Source organism: Thermobia domestica, chromosome 10 (genome assembly GCF_964235325.1).
Source record: "Thermobia domestica chromosome 10, izTheDome1.hap1.1, whole genome shotgun sequence".
NCBI lineage: Eukaryota > Metazoa > Arthropoda > Insecta > Zygentoma > Lepismatidae > Thermobia > Thermobia domestica.
In genome coordinates, this window is record NC_137463.1 from 105,205,041 (window position 1) to 105,226,170 (window position 21,130).

At 34.9% G+C, this 21,130-nt stretch overlaps 1 protein-coding gene across 1 annotated transcript in view; it reads right to left on the reverse strand.

Moving 5' to 3' along the window:
* Nucleotides 1-11,322: 11,322 nt before the first annotated feature.
* Nucleotides 11,323-21,130, reverse strand: part of LOC145662623 (uncharacterized) — an 82,549-nt gene continuing 72,741 nt past the window's right edge. Inside the window, exon 7 of the mRNA XM_081728362.1 lies at nucleotides 11,323-12,058. Within this exon, the coding sequence (XP_081584488.1) occupies nucleotides 11,875-12,058 (184 nt within the window). The 3' untranslated portion in view covers nucleotides 11,323-11,874. The remainder of the gene's footprint in view (nucleotides 12,059-21,130) is intronic.

The following is a 21,130-nucleotide window of genomic DNA, read 5'->3' on the forward strand; positions in this document are numbered from 1 at the left end:
TGGAAAGAATTTCCCCGACATTCTCCCAATTTTCCCTGTTCAGGTAAGTTATCAACCCCAACACATAGCACCTTTGGAAAGCTTGTTTCATGCTGAAGAGAATCAACTATAAACCATGACTTTCCAATGAATAGTGTTGATGCAAGAGTCTACGATTTTCTTTATACTAGCAGGGTTAATGGGCCCAGGGACTTACTCCGTTGTCCATGGCACCTAGCTTTTAGTGAATGAACATATCTTTGTTATGTTTATTGAATGGGCTAAGTTTGATTCGGATGTCCGGATGACACGTTCACGTCCGTTCCTTGTAGGTCACAGCATTGGTTTGTAGTATTGACAATGTGTGAGACATCACTTGCTCTAATTATTTCTCGCGCACTCACTTACAAAAATATTTTTAAAGCATCCAGGACTATCATTTATTTAATTTGTTAGAAAAACGAAAGATTTCTTTTTATGGAAGTGTCAGAAACACGGAAAACTTATGGAGAAAACGTAAGATCCGGCAACTCAACTGTAAATCCACCTCTCATATAGCCTTGATGCTGAAAAGAATGTTAAACTCAAACGCAATTAACCAATCATAAGAGATAGCTTGTGATTCCATTTTTTTTTTTTTGTTCCAAATGATCTGATTTATTAAAATGATAACGCAAGATGTATTCAGTAGATACGAGAAGCAATAGTAGGGAGGATGATGCTCAGTAGAGTGCTCACTTCTGGTGATATAGGTCCTTGGTTCAATCCGAAACCTATTGACTTTGTGGAGTGAAGGTGCGTGAGATTGCTAGTACTGTGGGCATCTCTAGTGAAAGGGTACATAATATTTTGCATCAACACTTGGGCATGAAAAAGCTATCCGCACGATGGGTGCCGTGATTGCTCACAGTGGATCAAAAACGAAATCGTGTGAGGTGTTCCCAGGACGGTTTGCGGCTGTTTCAACGGAATCCACAGGACTTTAAGTGTCGTTTCGTCACTGTGGACGAAACGTGGATACACCATTACACACCTGAAACCAAGGCACAGTCCAAACAATGGGTTGCCAGCAGAGCCGTAGCTAGAGATTTCGGCGCCCGGGGCGAAGTAGAATTCGGCGCCCCTTACACTCACCTTACCAATCAGAAAAGCAGCTTTTGTTGTTATGGTACACTGAATTTTTATTAATCTTCTTGGAAGACCATTGCAGGAACCAAAAACGATCATTATGTATCCTTTTTCAAGAAGAATCTTATTTTGGACTTTTTGTTAAACTTGACAAAACTATCTTTGGTTGTATACAGATTCACTAGGAGAACAGTTATGAAGAGTTAGTACTATTTACAACGTTTCATACTATCGATAAGAAATGAAATTTTAATACATTAAAAACTATGTGCTTTTAAATTGTTCGAAATGGGTGACAGTATTAATTTCCAGTAATAAATGTAAAATTTTAAATTTTATTCTCTATGTGACCACATCAATAGCATTTTAATTTCGATCTTTTTACGGTAAGAAATATTTTGTAAAATGTAATGGAAATTCAGAAGGAGCCTTCTTTGTGAATTTCTAAGTATTAATCGATGGTGGTGAACAATATGTTCAATTTTTGTACTTAAAATCCAAAATATACTTTGGCTACTACATATGTCTGAAATTATAGTAATTACTTAATTTTTTAATGAATGAAAGTTCCGAATTTAAGATACTTATTATTAATTAACATATTAAAATACACTAACACGTACATATATAAAGAATGTGTGTACTTATGTTTTGTATGTACGTAGATAGATAAAAACATCACACAACTAGACACGTATGCACAAAATAATATGCTGGCGATACAAAAAGTTGATGAAAAAATGACCCTAATAAATTCCTCCAAATTGGAAGCATTTGATATGTCAACGAAATTTAAAAATAAATCATTGGTAGTGATAAGTGTCGGCAAAAGTCGAACTTCGTTGGGCTAAGTTCTGATCCCTTAAGCCCCTATTCTATTGAAGTTTGAAAATGTTATTGTTCCCCTCGTTTACCTTTTTTTTTTTAATATTCCCGCGCAAACAGCAGTTTGAATGTGTCTCTTCACTCTTCTCACTTTCATACCTTCATTCTCACCGTCGCACAGTGGGACCAAACTAGGCAATTCTTAGCAAAAACTCGAAGAATGAAGTAAAAGATTGACTCGATATAATTTGTTGTAATGAAACCTTAATAGTGTACACATAAGATAGTGTGCAGGAAAAGAAGTGATAGCAGTTTACAATGAACTCATGGGACGTGTAAATTTGGTTATCCGCCGAAGTCGAAGAGGCGCTGCTTAGTGACAGAAAATAGGAAATTGATTTTGAATGCGACTATTCCTCCATTACGTGTAGATATTCAGTGGCTGGTAAACATGGTGACACAACCGACATGTATGTATCGTTTTATATCATATATTTAGAATGTTGATGTGGTGCGTAGTCAATAATCATAGTCTATTTGGAATGATGCTAATATCATTATCATATACCTATGATAATCCCCTACTTAATATCATATTTGGAAAATGCTGTGGTACTGAAAGCATATAAACTATGGTCAAACGATAGAATGGCATTTTAGTAGAAAATATGGCATAATATGTCTGTGAGTTTTTAATATGCCCGTAGCGAAAACATTGTTCTTACTGTATGCAAAGAGTAAACCTGCACATATTTGCACTTTTTGGAAAAATAGCGCATGAAAATGTTTGAGGAAAACCGCCTTCTGGATGCAATGTTGCTTTTGAATTGATTTGGGATGAATTTGAGAATAAGTGTTAGGTTATTAGACGTGTGTTCCACATGTACGCAGTGACAAGGTTGAATATAGGTCGATTCTGGTAATTTTGCCCCCAGGCCTCGTTGGGGCTTCGTCTCCAGGACCCATCTTGATTCCAACATCTAGTCATATTTCTCTGGCATTCACCAACAGAACTAAACAGATTCCAACATCTAGTCAAACATATTTGATTAATGGTGGCGACATTTTGAAATGCCAATGTTTGCTAAACAATCTATGGACCATAAGGTAGAACCATATTGAAAATGGTGTTGATCAATTCAGTATTTTTATTTTTTATTTTATTTATTTATTTATTTTATTTTATTTTTTATTTTCTGTGACGCGTACACAGAAGTGTTCCAATCAAGCCCTGAAATGAGCTCACGTAATGCACGATGCAATATATGAAACAACCTGAACAGGTTACTGATGTTTGTAAATCATATATTTAATATATCTGATAATATATTCATATCGAGAACTTGTAATGAGATAATTTTTATGCATTGAAGTGTCCTTGCATCCTCATTGTCATAACGAATCCTCCACAACTTTGAAATAATTTTGAGGAGCAAGAACGTTTCTTCAATTTTATTACTCTTCAGTTGTAAAATGAATAAGTACACTTTTTCCTTTCATGTGTAAGAATGTAAGCCAATCATAAATTAGCAAATCAAAGCATATTGCCCATGCGTTTCTTTATACCAATCATATAATCTGTTATATAATTTAGGCGCGAATATAAGGAATATTTCCTTTTATGATGTAAAACTCTATGTTTTTGATTAAATAATGTCGAAATAATATTATTGTAGCAACTGCACACACTGAACTAATTGGTTTTCTTTCAGTGTTCTGCTTCATATTGCGAATTCTTATTTTTGTCAAGAATTCAGTGCTTTGGCCCCACTGTGTTTCGTGATTAATCCGATTGGGTAGAAAAGTTTCGAACTGAGCAACCTCATCACTGTCAAAACACCGAACACGACTTTACTCGTTTCGGATTTTGCAAATGCTCCTGCGTACACTATAAGTCATTACTCGGCGCCTTGTATACCACATATTAAGAAATCATCTATAATAACTCTTTAAGTAATAAGTAAAAACTTGTGACTTATTCAAACTCTTGGATTGCGAGCGAAGCGAGCAAGAAAATTTTTAAGAAATCTACGTATTTCAATGATAACCGACAGCAATATTGATCCAATAGGGCACTAATACTTTCTGGGGGCGACTCATCTTTAATCATGTCCAACACCACTTTTTCTTTCTCCTTGTTCGTTCGGCGCCCCCTTGCTATCAGCGCCCGGGGCGGGCGCCCCGCTGGCCCCCCTTAGCTACGGCTCTGGTTGCCAGCGGGGAATCTGCACCAAAGAAGGCGAAGACCGTTCCTTCAGCAGGGAAAGTGATGGCGATTGTCTTTTGGGATTCTCAAGGCATAATTTTCATCAACTATTTAGCAAAGGGAAAAACTATTACGGGTGAATATTATTCATCATTATTGGACCGTTTAAAAACTGAGATGGAAGAAAAACGTCCAGGATTGGCCTACAAAAAAGTTCTTTTCCATCACGACAATTCCCCAGTGCACTCATCTGTCATCGTAGCCGCAAAATTGATGGAATTAAAATTCCAACTCCTTCCGCATCCCCCTTATTCGCCAGATTTGGCCCCCTCGGACTACTACTTGTTTCCCGATCTGAAGAAATGGTTGGCGGGACGCAGGTTTTCGTCAAACGAGGATGTGGTTGCAGCAACTAGTGCCTATTTTGCAGAGTTGGACCAATCATATTATTTAGAAATGAAATGAAATGAAATGAAATTTTTGAGCTTTACGTCCCACGGTTATGCCGGTTAGGCTAAAGGAGACGGTGCTGATGAGTAATGAATGAAATGGTGGAATGAAGAAAGTGGGAGGAAACGGGAGAACCCCGAGAAAACCCACGCACACGGTGTTTGTCCACCACAAAGTTCACTTGGCGGGAGCAGGGTTTGAACCCGAGACCCCTAGCATCAGAAGTGAACGCTCTACCACTGAGCCACCGCGTCATATTATTTAGAGGGGATCAGCAAACTAGAGCAGCGTTGGACGAAGTGTATCAGCCTCAAAGGAGACTACGTTGAAAAATAAAATAATGTTATCCCTGAAAATGCAGTAGTTTTGAATTTTGCACGGACTTATCAAACCGCCCTCGTATGTTAAATTTTATTTAATTATCCTAATTTGTACCCCAAATATAGTATTTGTGTACTAAAATTGTAAAATGGTTCTCTGTCTTTACTGAGAAGGAGAGAGAAGAATTATTTTCATAAGGAAAGTAGATTTTAAACTAGTATAACTCTTGCGGTGATATAGAAACAAAGACCGAGAGTTATTTCGAAGTGATTATGATTACCGGAACAGCTGTGTTTTGGTACATACATATTGAATAAACATGCCTACGACTGAACCTTAATCTTCTCATCTACGTTAAACGCAGTGCGTAAGTTTTGGGAATCGTTTGGGTTAATTTTTCTGCAAGCTAAGGGACAAGTTTCACATCTTGTTTAAAGGCATAGACTGCAATCTAAAACTTGTTTTATATTTACATACAATATATTCAACATCTCTCTATTCTTCTTCTTCTGTCTTCTTATTTTTATTTCTTTTCCTCATTACATAATTTAGAAAGAAATAATCAGTTCTTGTCTTAATGTGGAGAAAGTGAAAAACAAAAGACATCTAGCATCTTACAATACAGCCGTATGTCGTACGCTTCTATATATATCATGTTTGTTGAATAGAGATACGTATAAAGTATGCATATATTTTTGTGATTTCTTTTTGCCTTCTCATGACATTTCCGATGAGAATAATTGTACTGTACACTCATGTCCAAAATTATTGTCGCATCTCTATAAATATGTTGTTCCAGGAATATAATTTGATAACGAATTCTTCCGGTACTTCTTATAATGTTAGTATGTGTATAATCGGCAAAGACATGTATGTGGCAAATTTCATGTCAAAAGATCAGTAAATATGTACAATAAAACTTTCTTGTCCATTTAACAACATTTTGTTCATTCTAATTTTCGTATTTATAATTCTTTTCCTATGAAATTTACCACAAATATACATTTCCCGATTATACACATAGTATCAGTATTAAAAGTACCCTGCAAAATCATTATCAAGTTTATTCTTACAAGGAGGCAGTTATAGATATGCAACAATCATTTTGGACATGAGTGTACATAGGCTGAAAATCAATGAAGTACGAAACTTTTTTTGGAACGGAGAAACTACATGCCTACATACACTATATAGTCGAAGAAAGTTTTTGATATAAGTATTCATTACTATAAAGGTAACCAAGAAAGTTCTGTCGCTTTTTGTGGGGGTCTGTGTTCAATTGACCTTTACACTGTGAGTTGAATCAGTGTTCGTAGGGTTCCTTAAGAAAATTTCCCTCGATTCATACAAAATTTTCCCTTTTCTCATTAAATTGTCCTTTTCCCTAAGATGTTAAATGAGAGCCCAATTTCTATGACAAGTTATGTAATAAGATTAATTTAGCTACATTAAAGGAAGTGCCAACCACATTTGCTTTTTATTCTATTTTTTCTACACTTTTTTTAAATACAAAAAACATACAAATACACCAACGATGTGTCAAAGTATCAGTGCAACTGTGTACTGTCAGTAGTTGAGCCGTGTTCAAGGAAAACTCAGAACTCTGCAGCCAGCACGTCTTAATTGCAAAGGTGTTCTTCTGTTACAGGACAACGCTAAGCACCATGTGGCTTGGATGACCCGGGAGACCATTCTACGCCTTGGATGGGAAACACTATTGCATTCACCATACTCGCCGAACATTGCACCGTCCGATTATCATCTGTTTCATTCGTTGGACAATCACCTTAGAAGACGCCAGTTCAAATCCCTAGTAGAGTTGCAAAACGCACTTGATACCTTCGCTTCACGGCCCACCAAAATCTACTGCGACGGAATCCATGGCCTTCCAGAACGTTAGCAGGTCGTCGATGCTGATGGTTGAAAATGTTCGAAGGTGGTGGGTGAAAAAGCGACAGAACCTTCTTGGTTCCTTTATAGCAACTCACGGTAAGTAAATATTAGTATTATTAATACTATTATTCGATGCAATAAATTAATACATAAATAAAACAAGCAGATCTCACATCAACTGAAGTAACGTATCATTCCCATTTCGCCAACATTTCGGAAATTCGAAGTATAATGGATAAAATAGAAAAGAAATTATTTGCTATCTCCTAATTGCGTCCAGAAATGAAAATAAGGAAATTCGCACAAAAATTTAATGCAATAGAACGTCTAAACAGCTAAACAGAATAAATTATCTGGTTAACACGTAAAAATAATATTTTAATTGCATATAAATCTACCTTCCGATACAGTTGTAATTAAAGAACTATTGCATATGAATTAGATGATTTTAGTTTAATGCTACTTTTCAGTATTGAGATTATGAGACAGGGGATCTACCGCTCCAATTAGGATCCGAACTACTAGTCGGGCTTTTTATTCGAGGCAAAGATTCGTATGGGAGGTCCAAGTTTGAACCACATATATACAAAAAGTAGCACGGATCGTATACAGTTTCGAACAAAGGTGCAGTTCATAACTATACCAATGAATTCAATGTATTTGTATTAATAACTAAATAATGTATAGAACAGTACTGGATGAATCTGTGTAACAACTTGAAGAGCAATTTTGTGCCTATATCAATGTAATTGAGCGCTTATTTAAATAATAATAATTTATTCAACATGCAATCTTATAACAATGGCTGTACTTTAATTTCCCATTCTACAACATATACAAAACAAGTATTCACAAATAATTCGTAAGTATTTAAAGAAAATTTCAACGAGATACTACATGCATTAAGCAAACTACAAATTCATATATATAATTAGTGGTATATACAATTCATACGTCGTACTAACTTATTTACTTGAGTTAGTATGTTATTTAAACATATACATTGGGAAAACTTTAATGTGATAAGAGGTTTAGCTCGATTAATACTATCTGTTCCTTACAATATTTATATTATTTACGTATATCGAACAGGGGATTCAAGGTATATTTTGATTTTTTAAGCCCAGAAGACAATAATTGCAATTATTTTTACTTGAATATAAATTCTCGTTGAATGTCATATTAACAATTGTACTTTTGTACTGACTCAAAATTAAACAAACATTTTGTAATTATTAGTTTTCTCTCAACAAGTTACATTGTTCCAATTTCAAACCAATGTATCTATTGGCATATTTACGAATGTTGGTTAAGTGATTCAAAATTGTAATTGGATTATTTTTGACATAGAAAACATTAATAATTGTAACTTAAGTCTCCTAAATTTAGATTTACACATACATGTACATGTTCATTCATCCTTTACTATTAAACAAATAACTATAAGAGAAACAGATAGGTAAAGCTCTGAAAATTATTAACGCAAAATTACTCCAAACTTATCAACTTCCTTCTTCAAACCTCGTAACCATGGTAACAAAAAGAAATTATTACACTTCGTGAAATGGATCTGATTAAAAACAAAATAAATCAGAACCCACTAAGTCAAACAACGTCATAATTCATCTAATAAGTATTTTAAACATATTTGAATACAAAGTGTAGAGCTTCAAGAGCAGTTGATTTTTTTTGTGCACTTTAACATATGCAATTACTTATAGGTATGATCACAAGAACGCATATACAAGTACGAAATAATGTCGAATACCAACAAATAAATATATTAAAACAAACAAACGAAAATTAAATGAAGTAATTATTTACAAGTAACGTAATAACAAACGATTAATCTGGAATATTACGAATTCATGGGCTAAATTCCAAATTATGAATAAAAATAAGTTTTAATGTTTATCTTCTGTGGGTATATGTGTTGAGTTGATTTTCAGTTTAACATTCTGTTCAGCAGCGAGGCTATATGAGACGTGGACCTACTGATTAACGTGGAATCTGAACCACATGAGCTCCCGTCGGGAATTAAGCCCGGGTATCCCACACCAAAGGCACGTACGCTAACCGCTTAGCCACGGATGAGTTCCAGTGTGTATATATGTGATTAAAATGATAACTGTTCTAAAGATAACAATGATTTATGTAAAAGAGTAATTCAATTTCATTTATACTTCATAAAACAGAGCAAAAGCATTTTTGATTATTAATTCAAATTGACAAAGATCAGCAACAAATATTCTCATAGTTAAATAGATGATAATCTTACTAGATGTTTAAATGCTATGTAATGAAACCGTACAGAAATTAAAGTGTAGGAATTTATGTTGTCTATTTTCAGAAAATGTACGTCGTTTTTCTCGCAATCATTTTAAAGAATATAATACATTTGAGAACTGTTGCAAGTCATAAGTCTGGTTTAATGGTGCTTCCAGTATTATTAAATATGATTCACGAAAGTATATTAATTGATTAGATAGTTTCATGTGTAGATATTACATATCTAATTTAGGGATCATTCGTATTTCCTCACTCTATTTAATGGACACTTTGATGATCAATTATCTAAATAAAAAGCTGGAGAATTAAAAGAAAAAGTTTTATGGCGTAGTTTTGATATAATGTTCACTGTCTCTAAGCTTCTCCAGAAAATCTGTTTTTGTTACGATACGATCATAGTTTTTTTTTTTTTTTTTTTTTTGTATGTGTTTGTTTGAAGTTATAACAACTTTACAGTGTTAACATTTAAGATAATTCTCCTATCTGTCCACTGAACATTTAACTCGTCTCTGTTTCATTCATCTTGCATTTACAATTATCTTCAGGCATAATTATAATTTAGATATTCCAACACAAATATGTGGCATTATGTTTTTGTTAATATATTACTACATAATTAATTAAAATATGCGTATTTTTCGAACTCAGAGGGAAGGGGAATTGCCGTTCCTGCCCTCTCCAAATGATGCTCCTGGCACATGCAGATGTAACGAATACACAAATCTGCAAACGTATTGTAGATTTGAAGAAGTGACTATGTATATGGTATTAAGCACTAAATTGCACATTCTGTAAAGTGTGCATGAAAGCAACGCAAAATTTTCAATTTAATTTGCGATGATTGCCATAACAACTACAATGCCTTTTTCTTTTTATTTCTTTTCTTTTTCTTTCTTTTTTTTCAGTGCATTGCTGTACGTAGAATTTTACAAGGACAAGTACAGAATGACCCCTGCGCCGTACACTGAACAATGGACTGACCTTATCATTACACTTTGCAACTAATGAATGAGGAAAAACAGAAACGCAAAACGGTTAAAATGGACTCTACAGAACAAAGATCGTAATAGCTCTTTTCTTCTTCCTATTTATTTCTTCCGTTTCTTGAGGTAAAGAAAGTAGTTTTACTGCAGTCAGAGAAACGAGTGATTTTTTAAAAATCTTTCTAGCAATAGTTAAAAGGTAGAATCAGAAAAAGTTTCAAAAACGAATAGAACTTGGCAAAAACGGGTTATCTTGTAACCCTTCTTCCGCTTCCCATCTCTTTACCCTTTTCTATCGTCTCCCGTCCAATAAAACTTTCGTTCATTTCCTGTAAATACACTACAGGAAAATTTGTAGCCATAGTACCCATGTAACGTTTAAATTACATTTTAACAGCATGGGGAATAGAGTTGATGACTTTTATTTAAAATCAACATGATCCTTCTGTTTTGTTGAACTGTAATTTAATCTCAATGTTATACAGCACATCTGTTAATAATTTGTTGTACTTTATCCAAAAAAAAAAAAAAAAAAAAAATCAGTATACAGAAGCATTCAACAGTAAAATGTTATTGCTGGGTTACAGGTATCCAGCGCTAGTCATCCATTTATAGAGCAAATGTTTTACTATCGCTAGCACATGACAAAACCAAATTGTAGAAACGGCGCCATAAAACTGTAAAATTTCATCAAATATGCCGAAAACTTACTGTTAGGCTCCATGAGTGAGAAACATAATATTTAAATAATAATTATTAATGAAAGATCATACGCGAAGACGAAGAAGTTAGCGGAGGACCGTGGAGCATGGAAGCTTCTCAGCTGCGGCAAGTGACCTGCCAATAAAGGCAGAATACCTATGATGATGATGATGATGATTAATGAATCAATAATTAATAGTAATAATAATTATTATTATGAGGGCTCGAAAAGTTCTGGGGATCAGATTGCCATGGTGACTGAAAATCCATTTAGTCCACAAGTCTGTCACCTAGTTTCTTTCTCTCTTTCTTTTTTTCTTTGTTTACGTTACTATCTCCAGTTTTCACCTGCCACCCAGTAGTTTTTACTTTTATGTGCATGGATGAATTAAATAACAAATTATAATAGTTTATAACATTCAGATGTACCAATTTACCTTTAACCTTGTCATGAATGTTCCATCATTAGACGATTTTTTATCCGTTCTGAAAAGTAAACAATTAGTATTTCAGACCTCAAACCATAAAAAATAGAATACATGGACATAAAGCACACACTACTACTTTGTAGAACTCCATCTATATTGCCTCCAATTGCTGTTATCTTTGAGGGATAAACTATGAACTGAATTAAGTTTTTTTTTTCATACCAATAACGATAATTTAAGGCCAAAACATGCTGGTATATTTGTATGTATCAAATTGGACTTTTATTATTAGGTAGCCTGGTTTTCACAGCTGAAGTACAGGTCAGAAGTTTCTTCGATCCTTGATCATTATCAATCATTGTTTTAAGTTGCATGCTTGTCAGTAATTCATGGTAATTTTACTCAAACATATTACAATGTGTTACAACTTTTTATGATATTTCGTAGCATAAAATTCTTATGTATTCCCTACAATGTAGAAATGAACTGTTCACTGATCATTTCACTTCGGTAAGGCATACAGGTATGATTATTGAATTTGTGAAACATGTCTTGGTATGTGAGTGTTTGTATCGTGTTATAATTAAGTAAACCAACAAACGCCTATTCCACCTTTGAGAACACATGGAGTCCAGGAATATTTAAGAACATCCAAATCCAATTCAGAAATTTATCGGTCCTCTACAAAATACCGGAAGATAAATGACCGATAATCATACTTGACGCTGGGCGTTCCAATCACAGATGAAGAAAAAGAATAGCATTCGGTTGCCTCTGGATCCACCAAAGCAGTGTCTTCTCCGACAGGTTGTGGTCGAGATGCAGTTGTTCTGACCATCAATATGTGAGCTAATCTATGGAGAAAAAGAGAACAGAAATCATAAGGGAACATATAATCAAATACACATGGACAAATTTGGAAATAAGTTTTTGCAGTTCTGAAGTGTTCCAAAAAAATAGTGAGTAATTTAAAAGTCGATGTCAAGATAATCAATTTACGATTGGCCTAGGCTATATTGCTATCTTCGTCTTCAATTGAGAGATCTAGTCCAAAAGGAATACTGAATTACTCAGGATCCCTATCATCCTCTGTTGCTACTATTGTCCTGTAGTGTTATTTTTAACGAACATTGCAGACTTCCGTGAAGACAGCACCACCGACATGAGCACTAATTATCATATATACGCCAAAAATTAATGCTGATTATATCGCATAAACAGAAAATTAGTGTTGTTTATTTCACCATAAAATTGAGGTATCAATTGTTTTCTTTGATGATTCCGCCATTAGAGATTCTCGTATACTTTTTGGTTTTCTGCTAAGAGCACTTATTGTTTTTCTGTGCGTTATCATCAGCACTAATTTTTGACATACTTTGCAAAATTAGTGCTTCGTTATTAAAAGCAGGTGAAGCTGTCTATGCAGAAGAGGGCCCACCCACAAAGAATGTGGAAACTGGCTTTCTGATAAGAGTACTAATTTTCTTTCTATGCGGTATCGTCAGTACTATTTCTTGGCGTATGTCTGATAAATTAGTGCTCATGTAGGTGGCGCTGTCTTCACGGAGGTACATTGCAGCTCATTTTTATATGTAAAAGAATATATATAGTTTCATTTCCTTCTTTGGAACATTTATGTTGGAGATAAATGGTTATTTCGGCACAAGTTAAAAGTGATGTGGAGTAGGCCATTTACTCTGTTACGAAATGGGCCAACCCGATTGAGTAATGTTCAGATGTTTTCGAATTAAATAGATTTAATGATCTTTGCTGTCTCTATGTGTCTGAAATAATAGGGTTATTTGTGAATCGGAAACCTAACTGAGATTAAGACTGTGGAATATTGTATCAAAACTTTTGTATATGCAGTTGATGTAGTTCGATACATGGAATAATAAATAAATATTGTATGAATTTACTTCTTTATGTATATACATTAGGCTTACGAAGCTCAGTATACATTGCATGTAGGGGTACAATCTAATATTGACTCTGTTATAATGCATAATATTCAGACACAGCCTTGTAGTATATGGACTGCAGCTTTGTTTATGTAAGAATTTGACTCTTTAACGGAGTCTTTAATTAGTCCAAATATCGATAATTTAATACATTAGTTTTATGCATAGAAATGTCCTAATGTAGAACCAAGCTTTAAGTTTATTTATTTATTTATTTATTTTAATGTGAACTAGATTTGTATGTTGTGTATGAATGTGTCTGATTTATCACAGAAGACAGAATGACGCTGAGTGGAGACAGGACGACACGTTCGTTGTAATAAACATTGATCTATGAATGTTTATTATAGACGAAAATATAGTCTTTGTAATTTGTTTAGGCTGTTTTTTTATTAGTTTAATTTCTAACTGTTAATAATTATTTTTTTCAGTTTCCTGCTGAGCGAGCACTGTAGCAATTGAGCTCGCTAATTTTTTACTGATGATATCGCAATACATAGTATGTCATACGCTTAAAAACCACGGGAAAGTAATGTAAGCATATACGAATTAACTAGAAATCCAACATAACTTAAGAGCTCCGAAATTACACATTGTTTGGGATTAACTTGTCAACAATTTGCAGTTGCTATATTCACGAATATATATTAATATACTGCTGTACTACTTATCACTGTAGCCAATATTTGTGTTTTCTTCTGCGCCTTTGACATAAAATTCGTCTGCACTGAAATTCTTGCACAAAATTCGAACATCTAGATTGAATATCTTAGGGAAGAATTACTACACTTAAAAAAAAAAAAATCTAGGTCAAACATCTGAAAATGTTGAAACACGTTTTTCATTATTTTAGATGAAAAGTCCAAACATCAAATTTCATGTTGCAATAATCTTAAAGGATTGCGATATATGGATATGTTATTATAACAATTGTAACCCCCTCCCTCCTCTTTCTTCCCACATATTCTCTTCCCTTCTAGAACAAATATCAAAAAACTCAGACACATGTATTCTAAATAAATTATTCTAAATAAAACGTTCAATATCAATTTCCATGTCTCTAACCTTAAGAGACTCCGTGAAATGGATGTCTTATTATATAATAAATGACACCCTTTCTCCTTCTAGATCAAATATCAAAAACGTACAAGCACACGTTTTGAGATATTTTCATTCCTATTGTCCCTTCGTCACTGAATTTTCAAAAATCCTTCTTTGGAGGTACCTTACGTCAAATATATGACAATTTCGGCCTGCGGCAATTGCGATTATGTGAAAATCTGAGATAATTGCGATAACTTTCATTTAGATGTCATTTAAAACAAATATGAGTTGTGACAATTGCGACTAAGTTTTTAATCATTTTATATGCTTCTTTGAAATTTAAGATGGATTAATATTTTATATGAAGGCTAAAGAGTAGCCGAAGACGTTTGAATGAGAAAATTACTCACATACAGGTATATGATAAGGTGATACATAACTAAGAGAATTACTATAGCACAATGTTTGTTGTATGTTTTACTTATGATAATTTGTTTTGTGTGAATCCCCAGATGTTCACTGTGAATTTCGAAGCAGCCACCACAGTGCTTATGGAGGAAGGCACAGTACTTGAGCCTGTCTGTGAATGTAATAGTGATGATGAAATACGATTGACAATTCAAATGTGTTCAGCTCGTTTTTTTTTTTTTTAATCCCAGGATATGGATGAAGCTTGGTTGTTGATCCATGATGAAGCTTCTGCTGATGGGAAAGTTCTGGGATTATTTTATTAAGAAGCATCTCGAATTATTGTCTACACCAGTGACTGAAAAACGAAGCTACTCTTCCTACCAGTTGAAACACAGGATTAATGGTGTTTTAGAAGAATGTAATAATAAAACAAATATATTTATTCGTGGACGCCATCTTGAGGTTCAAGATTTGATTACCTGCCCGGGATGCTAATACGTTATTGTTCACATTTGATCAGTGCCGGATTTACGTATAACCTAAAAAAGCTATAGTTTAAGACCCCACTCTCTTGGGGACCGAAAAAATTTAAAGAAACAAACTGGCTGTAATGTAATTTCTGAATAATGAGCAAAAGCAAACAAGATAAAATGCATATACAACAACGATACTTTGTACTGTTATATATTAGGCTCTTAAGAAGCAAGTAATGAGGCCTTACTTGTAATGGGGCCCTATTTCTCAGTCCTGCTTATAAGAGGACCCTATTTTCCAGCCCTGCTTATAATGGAGTCTCCACCTCCCAACTCTGCTTGTGATAGGGTCCCCGTTTCCCATTCTCGCCTTAATTGGTCTCCTGTTTGGACCAAAATTGGAAATAAAGGATAAGATGTACCTTATCTTTCTAAAATAATATGGGATGAATTTATCCAAATGATAGCATTGAAAGTAAGAGAATCAGTTTTGGATTTAAAAAGTACAGAATACTTCAGTTTATCTGTAGATCCCACTCCTGACCTGTGAGCTTACTGTTATTGTAAGGTATTTCTCACCAGATGACTCCCTATTGAATATTTTCTAACTTTGCTAGAGATTGGTAGCCATACAGGACAAAGTAGGGCTAAGATGGTGATGATAATTTTACAAATGAATGTAAAATTGATTTTAGTAAGTCTCGAGGCAAGTCATACGATAAAACTGCCGATACGTCATGAAAATTCAATGGTATGAAAGAAATAATATTGAACATTAATAACTATCATATATATATATATATATATATATACTATGTACAGGTCATTCTCTAAAGTTTGTTGGTAGAGCAACAATTAACTGTTGTTTAGATACAGTAAACTTTTCTGGGGTTATTCAAAAATATATGTAAGCTCTTTCATCTACACATAGATCGGCGGTGCTGTTGACATTCTTCAAACATGATTCAAAAGTTCCAAAGTCTTTGTCAGAAATTAGATGGGAAGCTCATTCAAGGCCCTCGAGTGCAGTACTTGACAGTTACGATGAAATAATCTCTCCATTGCATCAACTTTATATGGATATCACACAGGACGATGGAACAAGAAATCAAGCCAGAAACATTTTGAATAAAATGGAGGAGTTTGAATTTATGAAAAATTATATGTTTGGAGTTATTTACTGGATGAATTTCACAAAGTTGGTCAATTACTGCAAAACTCCAAAATTAGCCTCGGTGTATGCAGTAAATTGTATGCTTCACTTTCGGATCTTTTTAGATTCCAGAGATCTTTCTGGTCTATTTGAAGAAAGCAGAAAACAAATTACCTGATGTTGACAAGAAAAGCAGATCTAGAGGGAGGCATATAAGTGACGATGATGATGCTTTAGAGAACCTTGAGCCAAGAGACAAGTTCAGAATGGAAGCATTTGTATCTGTAATAGCTGCATTAGAATCAAACTTGGCACACTGGCCATCAATATACAATGGTACTGCAAAAAAGTTTTCATTTCTAACAAAACTAGATACGACAGAAGAAGAAATTCGCGAAGGAGTCAATGCTTTAAGCAAGGCGAGCAACCAGAGGGGGTGGGGGCCTGCCCCCTTAAACTTTTCGTGGCCCCTTCAGACCTAAACACAAAGGGCTTAAGCCAAACATATCCTGAAGATGTGGACATGAACGTTGTTGGAGAAGTCATTTTTAATCAATATGTTAGACATAGTCAAAGTCATGCACATAAAAATCTGATCTGACACATCAGGATCTCTCTTTAGTAAAATTTAATGACCATGTTCAATCAACATTCCCTAATGTAGAAGCAATTTTAAGAATGATAATTTCAAATTACCGTGGACAAAGATCTTTTCTCAGCTAAAGAGGGTAAAAAATGAATTTAGAACAAGTTTTATGACAAAGTTATGTAACGTCAGCCTCATGTGCATAGAAAGGGAAAAGTTTGATGATACAAGGTGTACAACTTTGCTTCCGCCGTTTTCCGATAGGTGGCTATAACGGTAAGTAACGGTCGAAATAAACAGATCGCAGACGTCAGGCAGTTAGCTTGGACCTCTGTCAACATAACTCCATTCAAGCATTAGTCGATTTGTGTGTGCATTGTAAAGTTATTATCGATTGAAAATGTCAGGTTACGAGTCAAATTCTCGCCATTTGCGGGAGGGTCTTCTTTTTTGTTTTAATATGAAGAAAACTGCGGCTGAGTCTCATCGAATGCTCTCAAGTACTTATGGTAAGGACGCTATTAGTGAGAGAACGGTGACTTCAACGTCGAAGACCGGCATAGTGGTGGAAGACAGAAAGTTTTCGAAGATGCAGAATTGGAGACATTGCTGAGTGAAGACTCGCGTCAAACCCAAGAAGAATTGGCATGATCATTGGGAGTGACACAGCAAGCCATTTCAAAACAACTCAAAGCCATGAGTATGATTCAGAAAGAAGGAACTTGGGTCCCGGATGAGTTGAAACCAAGAGACGTTGAACAGTGTTGGTGTGTTTGTGAACAGTTGCTTCAGAGGCAAAAACGGAAAGGATTTCTGCATCGCATTGTGATCGGGGATGAAAAATAGGTTTATTACGATAACCCTAAACGCAAAAAATCATGGGGATATCCCGGCCATGCTTCCACGTCGACAGCCAAACCGAATATTCATGACTCCAAGATCATGCTTTGCATTTGGTGGGAGTAGCTCGGCGTCGTGTACTATGAGCTGTTAAAACCAAGTGTAACAATCATAGGTGATCGTTATCCAACGCAATTAATGCGTTTGAGCCGAGAATTAAAGGACAAACGGCCGCAATACAGCGAGAGGCACGACAAAGTGATTGTGCAGCACGACAACGCTCGACCGCACGTTCCAAAAGTGGTCAAAACGTACTTGGAAACGTTAAGATGGGAAGTCCTACCCCACCCGCCGTACTTTCCAGACATCGCTCCCTCTGATTATCACCTGTTTCGATCAATGGCGCATGACCTGGCTGACCAACACTTCCGATCTTATGAAGAAATCAAAAAGTGGATGGATTCGTGGATCGTCTCCAAAGATGAAACACTTTTGCGACGCGGCATTCGTACGCTGCCCGAAAGATGGGAGAAAGTTGTGGCCAGCGAATGACAATACTTTGAATAATGCCTGGGTAAGCAATTTATTTCATTAAAGCGTCATATTTTGGGGAAAAAACGGCGGAAGCAAAGTTGTACACCTTATATAATCAATGACTTTGTTTTGGCAAAGACAAGAAGGAAAGTGTTTTAATATAGATAATGTTTGTTGATTCTTTGCATACCTGTACAGGTGGGCACCTCGCGTAACACGGCATACATCAAGCCGATAGTCTATCTCCCACCAATCATGATAACGAATCATGATAAAATTATACAGTTGAATAAGTATTGGGCAGGTAGTAATATAATTAGTCACATTAAAGATTTTTGTTACTGATATTTTATGTGAATATGACATACGTATTACTAGAAATCTTGTCTTTTACACCAACTAAGTTAGTGTAACAGGTTACAAAGGTCTGCTGTCCCAATGAATAATGTGAACAACTGTAATCATATTCATATTATATAAATGCATTCTATTAATACAATTGTATTGTGCGTAAATTATAACATAATGTCATAATAATAACGCTATGTACAGTACAGACCCGATTTCAGAAATGTATTGTGTGACATCTAATAAACATGTTATTATGAAACATATGCTAAGAAAGGTAAACTGTCAAAGTGTACTCGGAACATATTCACAAATGTTCTATGTGAGCACCTCATGTAACACGGCACACATCAAGCCGATAGTCGATCTCCCACCAAACCTTTTCCAGCACATTGCTGTCAGCATCAGCAATTTCTGCTGTAATGCGCACACAAGATCACTCAATGTTGTTGGAAGTGGTGATACGTAAACTGATCTTCTACAAGACAACACGAGAAGAAATAAAATGGAGTCAAGACATGTGTACATACCAATCACAGATTTGTTTACATGATTATGAAGCTCACAGAAAGATCTCTGCTTTCCATTGAGGGCCATTGTCCTTAACTGTTCGCTGCTAACTCTTAGGGGTAGAATGGTGCTTGAGGTCCCGGGTTCGATCCGCCAAGTGAACTTTGTGGTGGACAAACACCGTGTGCGCGGGTTTTCTCGTGGTTCTCCCGTTTAGTCCCACTTTCTTCATTCCACCGTTTCATTCATTCATTACTCATCATCACCGTCTCCTTTAGCCTAACCGGTATAACCGTGGGACGTAAAACTTAAAGATTTCATTTCATTTTTTTAGGGGTAGAAAGTGGAAACACTGCGTGTAAACTAAACTTTAAAAGTTAATATTTCAAAGCACATGTCTCACAATAACATATGTTTATTAATTTCACAGAATAAATTTCTGAAATCGGGTCCATCAATTTCACTTGCCCTGTATAATTATTAGTTTTGCGTAATATATTGACACCTCTTACTTCATGTTATAGCAATCTTCCTGAGACCAGATTATGAGTCTGTATTTTGTGTTTCTAAAGAATTTTCAATGTATTGTAAATGCAAAATTATAAAATTTTGTAAGTAGATCAATATGAAGTTAACAAACGTATTTAGACATATATTAGGTCCATAAATAGTGCAGTCAAATTACCAAAAGTAAGGAACAAATTAGTAACAAGCTGAAACTTAGTACGGATGTTGGGAATGATGTTCTAAACAACATACTAAAAGTCCCTGAAATTCCACGTGACCTTCGTCGCCACATTGAAAATGGCCGCCGGAAGTGCCGAATGAACTATACCCAACAATACCCAGATAAAAATAGCAATATCTTCATTATGGTTGAACATAAAGAGATAAACATAGTCTCATTTTATACAACGTAGATAACACAATATTTTTTTAAAGAGAAACAATTTTTCAAAAAACACATACTTTAAGAAATATTTAGCTCTAAATTCTAAAATTCCAAAATTTACCGTCAAACTAATTTACAATTTTATTGAAATTAGGAAGTAATTATTAATAAGTTAAAATTTGACATAGATGTTGGTAAAGATTATTTAAATGACATACTAAAACCCCATAATTTCTTCGCTCGCCATATTGGAAAATGCCCAAATGTCCAAAGTAATTAAAAGATAATATTTTGTTAAGTGAAATACAACGTCTAGATTGAGCTAAATATTTGAGAAACTATCAATGCAGTCGATCCGAAATCAATTGCGATTTATTGCTCGTGGGAGGAGCGAAACATTATGATGTGTTTAAGGTCGTCCTCCGCCATCTTGAAATTAACATGTTTATTTTAAATAGGAACATGGTCGTGTGACATATTAAACAACATCCTAGTTCGAAGAGAAACCCAACGGTAAGATTATTTTCCCAAAATCTGCAACAGTTTTGAACTTCTGAATATATTTAGGATATGTGAGAAGTGCTGTAAATGTGCTGTGCGAAGTTTCGAATTAAAGGATAAAGTTAAAGTTAAAACAAGCTTTGTAACATCTCACATTACGTATTCTTTAATAACAGGAAAAGAGAGAGCTAATACACATAAGACAATTACAATCACATGACATGTTCAACATGCCCGACGTTCTATTCTATGCATATCCTTAACCGTGAGACCCAGTGCTTGTGCACTCTGCGAAGCATAGTTGGTGATATTTGTTCACAGGCCGTAATGATTTTCCTTTTTAGATAGCCAATGTAACTAATTTGACACTGGTAGACAACAGCTTTAAAGTGCCCTCAAAGATAAAAATCCAACTGAGTTAGGTCGGGGGACCTTGCTGGCCAGTCAACTGGTCCATGGCGACCGATTCAGCAACCGGGAAAGTGTTCATTGAGCCATCGATTACAATACGACCATAATGCGTCCGTGCCTTATCTTGTTGCCAATATTGATGAAATCGCCATTCCTCGTTTAACATAACATGTTTTTTGACATGTTTATAACATGTTTTAATATAACATGTTTTATCTTAGTTCGTATACATATCTTTAAAAAAATCGCATAAAGCTTTGCT